Source organism: Cebus imitator, unplaced genomic scaffold (genome assembly GCF_001604975.1).
Source record: "Cebus imitator isolate Cc_AM_T3 unplaced genomic scaffold, Cebus_imitator-1.0 Scaffold356, whole genome shotgun sequence".
Lineage (NCBI taxonomy): Eukaryota > Metazoa > Chordata > Mammalia > Primates > Cebidae > Cebus > Cebus imitator.
The window spans coordinates 298,815-306,125 of record NW_016107671.1 but is presented as its reverse complement, the minus strand read 5'-3'; the positions used below and the strand labels follow the sequence as shown (position 1 = coordinate 306,125).

Genomic DNA, 7,311 nt, shown 5'->3' with positions numbered 1-7,311 from the left:
CCGGGAAGCGGACGTTGCAGTGAACCGAGATTGCATCACTCCACTCCAGCCTGGGCAACAGAGTGAGACTCAGTATCCAAAAGAAAAGAAAAGAAAAGAAGGAAGGAAGGGAAAGAAAGAAACAAACATTTGTCAAAATAGCATGTCAAAATAAAAATTAAAAAGAATTAATTAACAGTCATGGATTGTAGAGATTAAAACACAGGTGTCTTTTAGGACCTGTTTTCCAGCCCACTACAGAAACTTTGTTTACTGATTCATCCAGCAAGTGCTTATAACTGTGTACCAGGTACTGATCTAGGCACTCAGGAAGACACAGCTATAAATAAAACAGAGATCCCCAATCTCCCAGAACTGACATTCTAAGGCTGTGCTGTCCAAAATGGTAGCTGGAAACCTCATGTAGCTATTGAGCACTTGAAATGTGACTAGTCCAGGCTGGGTGTGGTGGCTCATGCTTGTAATACCAGCACTCTGGGAGGCCAAGGCAGGTGGATCACCTGAGGTCAGGAGTTCGAGACCAGCCTGACCAACAAGGAGAAACCCTGTCTCTACTAAAAACACAAAATTAACTGGGCATGGTGGCACATGTCTGTAATCCCAGCTACTTGGTAGGCCGAGGCAGGAAAATCACCTGAACCAGGGAGGTGGAGGTTGCCATGAGCCAAGATCATGCCACTGCATGCCAGCCTGGGCAACAAGAGTGAAACTGCATCTCAAAAAAAAAAAAAAACTAGTAGACATCAATACTTGTTGTTGTGTTATATATTATTTCTTTTTTTTATTATTTAAAGACAGGGTTTCACCATTTGGTCAGGCTGGTCTTGAACTCCTGACCTCAGGTGATCAGCCTGCCTTGGCCTCCAAAGTGCTTGGATTACAGTCCTGAGCCACCACGCCCAGCCAAATGCACAGCAAATTTGAAAGCTTTACTATACACATACACAAACATAGAAAGTTTTAAATATCTTAGTAACTTTTTAATATGGATACTTGTTCAAGTGATAATATTTGGGATACATTGGGTTAAATCAGACATATTGTTATTCTTTTTTTTTTTTTTTTTAAAGACGTGGTTTCTCCATGTTGGTCAGGCTTAAACTCCCGACCTCAGGTGATCCACCCGCCTTGGCCTCCAAAGTGCTTGGATTACAGGCGTGAGCCACCGCGCCCAGCCAGACATACTGTTATTCATGTTAACTTTGTTTCTTTTTAGTTGTTTAAATTGTAGCTACTATGAACATTGAAATAAATAAATACATGGTATGTTAGCAAGTGATGCATTATTCGGGAAAAAAAAATCAGGACTGGGTGCGGTGGCTCATGCCTGTAATCCCAGCACTTTGGGAGGCCACGGTAGGAGGACTGCTTGAGGTTAAGAGTTTGAGACCAGCCTGGGTAACAAAGAGAGACCCCATCTTTACAAAAATGTTAAAAAAAGTAGGCATGGTGGTAGGTGCCTGTGTCTCAGCTATTCGGTAGGTAGAGGCAGGGGGATTGCTTGAGCCTAGGAGGCTAAGGCGGCTGCAGTGAGCTGAAATCATGCGACTGCACTCCAGCCTGGGCGACAGACAGAGACCTTCTTCTTCCTTTTTTTTTTTTTTGTTTCGTTTTGTTTTGTTTTGAGATGGAGTCTCGCTCTGTTGCCCAGGCTGGAGTGCAGCGGCACGATCTCGGTTCACTGCAACTTCCATCTCCCGGGTTCAAGCGATTCTCCTGCCTCGGCCTCCTGAGTAGCCGGAATTACAGGTATTTGCCACCACACCTGGCTAATTTTTGTATTTTTAATAGAGATGGGTTTTCACCATGTTGGTCAGGCTGGTCTCAAATTCCTGACTTCGTAATCTGCCCGCCTCGGCCTCCCGAAGTGCTGGGATTACAGGTGTGAGCCACCGCACCCAGCCGGGACCTTCTTTCAAAAACAAAACAAAACACACCTGTTCCTCAAGCAAGATGCCAGGCGCACCTGGGTCAGTCCAGACTCCTAACCCATGTGGTTTACGAGCATCAAGGAGGAGGGAGGGGTTCCAGGAAAAGGGAACAGCCTACCTCTGGGCCTTTGCACTGGCTCATCCTGCTTCCTGGAATGCTCTTCCTAATATCACTGCTCTTCCCCTTCCTTCCTTCAGGCCTTTCTGCAGATGTTACCTCAATGAGGCTTTCTCTGACACCCCTCTCTAAAACTGCAAAGCACAGGAGTGTGCCACCAAGCCTGGTTAATTTTTCTTTATTTTTTTGGTAGAGTCAGTGTCCCACTATTTTGCCCAGGCCGGTCTCAAACTCCTGGGCTCAAGCAATCCTCCCACCTTGGCCTCCCAAAGTGTTGGGATTACAGGCGTGAACGGCGGGGCGTGAGGAGGGGTGTGGAACCCCTAATCGTGATTGGTCCCTGGCACAGTCTCTTCTGCCCACGGCTCCTTAAAGGGGAGGTTGGCCTGTGGGGAGAGGTGGGAGCTGTGTCAGAAGGGCACCAAATCTCACCCTCCCTTCCACCTGCAGCCGGAAGGGCAGTCACCTGGGCTCTGGGATGTTCCTTTCTATGCAGCGTCCGCCTGCGGTGCCACTGGTGCAGGGAGGCGCGGGCCTCGGAGCTGAGCCCCCGGGGCGCGCGGTCCGTTTCGGGCTGGTAGTGGGCAATGTGGTGCAGCGCCCCAAACCACGTGGTCAGGTAGTACCCGGCTGGGGGTAGGAAAGGGAGGTCAGCTCGGCCCCCTCGGCTTCCCTGGTCGTCCCAAAGCCCCCTGCAGTTTGCCTGCTGTCCCTCCTGCTGCCGAAGGGAAGCTGTTTGGGATCCCGGAAGCCTTGGGTTCCAGCATTCTGGAGTTGGGGGCTCACCCTCTCCCCGCAGTTCGTCTGGATCCAAGAGCTCCATAAGAAACTCCACGTCCAGCTGCGTCTCCCCAATGGCCGGGCTCCAGATGAGTTCCTCGGTCAGCGCCGGCAGGAAGGCGTCGGCCCCCAGGGGATCTGGGAAAGCCCAAGGAAAGGTCCTGAGATAGATGGGGGCGCGCAGACACCTTCCATCCGATCCCCAGGACCGCGAGGGCCCGCTGCCCCTTCACCTTGTGAGGCACGACAGCGCCTCCTACCAGAATCCCCAGGACCGCGCAGACGCCTCCCACCAATGCTACCCTCTCCCTCGACGTGCGCCCGCAAACGCTCCCCTAACCCTCAAGCCGCTCTCCACCACGCTACACGTTGACCCTTCCCTTACCTTGGTTCTCGCCCTGAGCCAGGCCCTCGTAGACATCTTTGCACACCTCCAACAGGAGCGCCACCTTGCGGCGCGGGGCGCAGGCGGCGTGGAGGTGCGCAAGGCGCGCGTGGATGCGGCTCCGCAAGGCGGGGGCGGGGCCCTGACCCTCGGGCCCCGCCCCCTGTGCGCCCATAGGCCCCGCCCCCGCCCGCAGGGCTGTTTGTCGCCTCCGCAGCCGCCGCAGCTCCGGCGCTCGGAGCGTGCGGAGTCGCGTCCACAGGGCCGGTTTCAGGGGCTCCAGCACCGCCTGGCACACGGCCGTCTCCAGCACAGGGCCTGCGAGGGGGTGGGGGACGGGTGAGCGCAGGGCCGCCAAGTTGCCCCGCGTCCACCCACGCGCTCCACCAACCCACCCTGGCACACTGCTTCCCCTGACTAGCTCTGGTCCCCTGCAAGTGTAGACATGGGTGTGAACACGTGTGGAAGAGTGACCCCGGGTGTGAACTTGTGAGCAGGACAAGGGAATATGGCTGTCACACATGGGCGATAGAACGCGTGGGATGTGTAGGAAGGGCATGTGGGTGCAGAAGGAAATATGTGTGCGCATCGATGGAGAGAACAACATCGCACACTTGAACCCATGGGTTCAAGCTCCCTTCCCATCCTCCCATTACCTGGATCTTCATCCTTCTTGGAGACCCCAGGACCCTTGCTCCCAGAGACAGCTTGGATGTAGGGGTCCTTTGCCAGGTGATCCTGAAGGTCAATAAGGAGCTGCCGCACATCCTGAAGCAGCTCCGTGGCTGGGTCCCCAGGCCTGTGGGGACCCCCAGAATCCGAGGTGATGCGCAACCGAAGACTTCGGTACTTCCTGGCCACGTAGCTGCTCCGAGCCCTGACCAGAGCTTGGATGTGAATGGTGAGTATGTCCTCAGGGCCTTCCTCTTCAGGGTCGTCCTCCCTTTCTTCCTCCCTTCCTTCAGGGTCTTCCTCCTCCTCCTCCAGGAGGCTGGCAAGAGCCGGCCCAGGATGGCCCACTTCTGGGCTGAGCGGGCCTTTCACCCAGGAGACTCCATGAGGCGCAGGGTTCCTGGGGGCTGGATGTGAGGAGGGCATTGGGTCCCCTAGAACAGGGGCAGCAGCTCCCTCCTCCCTCAGAGGCCCAGGGCCTCCCCTCCCAGCTAACCTGGATCATATCTCTGGGCAGCCTCTGGCTCTATTTCTTGGGGGGTCTGCTCCTTCCCCCAGCCTCTGTGGGTCTCCAGGTAGAGTTGGTTAATAATGGAAAGCACCTTCCCTGGGGTGTCTTGTTGGATGCTGCCGATCTGCAGAGGATCTGGAGATAGCAGAAGTGAGAAGGTGTCCTGGGTATCCGAGAGACCAACCCTGGTCCCTTCAGGGCACCAGGAGACTTACTTCCCACCTTCATTGCTGGAGGTGCTAAGGCTTAGCTCCTGGCCCTTCCTCACTCAGACCCAGGAGTCCAGGCCCCCAGTCCCCTCCTCACTTAGGCCCAGGAGTCTGGGCCCCCCAGTTCCCTCCTCCTCCAATCCCCTCCTCTGTTAGGACCCAGGAATACATGCCTCCATCCCCTCCTCCCTCTGGGGCTACAAAGTCCAGGCCCCCAGCTCTCTCTAGCTCCCAGTTCTATATTTCTCTCAAACCCAGTAGTCTGGGTCCCGGAGCCGCGTTCATTTCCTTGGAGCAAGGAAATTGGCAGGTTGGCTGTGCCCTCCTTTGGAGAACCATGCCTCACCTTTGTGTTCATCTCCAGGCCCTAGAGTGGGAGGGGGCAAGAGCAGGGTTCTGGGCAGAACATCCCTGAGAATAGAGAGGTGGGAGCCACAGTGTCAGTGGGGTGTCTTAGGGAAGGGTCCCCTTTAGTGCCTTGGATGGGTGACCTGTACCTGCTGGCTGATAGAAAGGCCAGGAGATGGGGCAGGTCTGGCATGCAGAGGTTGGAGGATTCCAGGGTCACACCTCGGGTGGGGGGAGGAAGAAGAAGAAAGTAAACTTGAGTGGTACAGTCTTCTGTTTCCTGGGACTCTCTTGGTCCCCCATTCCTTCAGAATCTCCCCAGGGACCTTCAGAACAGGGAATTTCCCACTACTCAGAGTCCCCATCTTTGCTCTTTTTTTTGAGATGTAGTCTAGCTCTGTCACCCAGGCTGGAGTGCAATGATGCAATCTCGGCTCACTACAACCTCTGCTTCCTGGGTTCAAGCGATTCTCCTGCCTCAGCCTCCTGAGTAGCTGGGATTACAGACGCCCACCACCATGACCAGATATATATATATATATTTTTTTTTTAAGAGTGTGGGTCTTGCTATGTTGCCCAGGCTGGAGTGCAGTGGCTATTCACAGGTGCGATCCCGCTACTGATCAGCACGGAAGTTTTGACCTGCTCCGTTTCCGACCTGGGCCAGTTCACCCCTCCTTAGGCAACCTAATGGTACCCTACTGCCGGGAGGTCACCATATTGATGCTGAACTTAGTGTGGACACCCGATCGACATAGCGCACTACAGCCCAGAACTCCTGGGCTCAAGCAATCCTCCCACCTCAGCCTCCCAAGTAGCTGGGACTACAAGCACATGCCACTGTGCCCGGCAATTTTTGTATTTTTAATAGAGACGGGGTTTCACCATGTTGGGCAGGCTGGTCTCGAACCCCTGACCTCATCATCCACCCACCTTGGCCTCCCAAAGTGCTGGGATTACAGGCGTGAGCCACCGCGCCCGACCATCCCATCTTTACTCTTGTATCCCACTTATGCCATCAACTAGGATTCATTCATTAGACAAACACTTATTGAGCCCTTAGTCATTTCCAGGCACTGGAGATAGTTATCAAAAGGCAGACAAGTTCACTGCCCTCTGGTTGCTTACTTTTTAGCGTGGGGCAGAGAGGGGAAAGGCAGAACATAAACGAGTAAACAGTCAGGGCGTGGTGGCTCGTGCCTGTAATCCCAGCACGTTGGGAGGCTGAGGTGGGCAGATCACCTGAGGTCAGGAGTTTGAGACCAGCTTAGCCAACATGTTAAAACCCCATCTCTACTAAAAATACAAAAAATTAGACAGGTGTGGGTGGTGGGTGCCTGTAATCCCAGCTACTCAGGAGGCTGAGGTGGGAGAATCACTTGAACCCAGGAGGCAGAGGTTGAGGTGAATGGAGATTGCACCATTGTACTCCAGCCTGGGCAACAGACCAAGACTCTGTCTCAAAATAAATAAATAAATAAAAATAAAATAACATAACATACAACATAAATAAATAAAAATACAAAAATTAGTTGAGTGTGGTGCTGGACACCTGTAATCTCAGATACTTGGGAGGTGAAGGCAGGAAAATCACTTGAACCTGGGAAGTAGGTGAGCCAAGATTGTACCACGGCACCCCAGCTTGGGCCAAGTGGATATCATATTGAGTGCCATAAAGGAAATGGACTGATTCAAAGTGACCAAGGGACTGGGCATGGTGGCTCATGTCTGTAAGCCCAGCACTTTGGGAGTCCGGGGTGAGTGGATCACCTGAGGTCAGGACTTTGAGACCAGTCTGGCCAACATGGTAAAACCCGTCTCTTAAAAATACAAAAAATTGGCTGGGTGTGGTGGCTAACACCTGTAATCCCAGCATTTTGGGAGGCTGAGGTGGGCGGATCACGAGGTCAGGAGATCGAGACCATCCTGGTCAATTTGGTAAAACCCTGTCTCTACTAAAAATACAAAAATTAGCTGGGCATACTGGCTCATGCCTGTAATCCCAGCTACTAGGGAGGCTAAGGCAGGAGAATTGCTTAAACCAGGAAGTCAGAGGTTGTGGTGAGCCGAGATCGTGCCACCGCACTCCGGCCTGGTAACAGAGCAAGACTCCATCTCAAAAACAAATAACAACAACAAAAAAACTCCACCAAGACAAAAAACAAACGAACAAAAAAACCCACCGAAACGAAGCAAAAAATTAGTCGTGTGTGGTGTTGTGCACCTGTAATCCCAGCTACTTGGGAGGCTGAGGCATGAGAATTGCTTGAACCTGGGAGGCAGAGGTGGCAATGAATTGAGGCTGGGCCACTGCACTATAGACTGAGTGACAGGGTGAGACCTTGTCTCAAAAAAAA

At 53.2% G+C, this 7,311-nt stretch overlaps 1 protein-coding gene across 7 annotated transcripts in view; it reads right to left on the bottom strand.

Moving 5' to 3' along the window:
- Nucleotides 1-1,837: 1,837 nt before the first annotated feature.
- The window catches only part of RINL (Ras and Rab interactor like), an 11,028-nt gene continuing 5,554 nt past the window's right edge, over nt 1,838-7,311 (bottom strand). For 5 of the 7 annotated variants that reach the window (XM_017506527.2, XM_017506528.2, XM_037730705.1 and 2 more), the window contains 7 exons: nt 5,104-5,176; nt 4,953-5,017; nt 4,383-4,532; nt 3,871-4,293; nt 3,215-3,532; nt 2,836-2,967; nt 2,233-2,679 (listed from right to left, as the gene is read on the bottom strand). In XM_017506527.2, the coding sequence (XP_017362016.1) occupies nt 2,330-2,679; nt 2,836-2,967; nt 3,215-3,532; nt 3,871-4,293; nt 4,383-4,532; nt 4,953-5,017; nt 5,104-5,176 (1,511 nt within the window). In that variant the 3' untranslated portion in view covers nt 2,233-2,329. Of the gene's footprint in view, nt 2,680-2,835; nt 2,968-3,214; nt 3,533-3,870; nt 4,294-4,382; nt 4,533-4,952; nt 5,018-5,103; nt 5,177-7,311 lie in introns of all 7 variants that reach the window. The other 2 variants (XM_017506529.2, XM_017506530.2) reach the window with 1 other exon arrangement.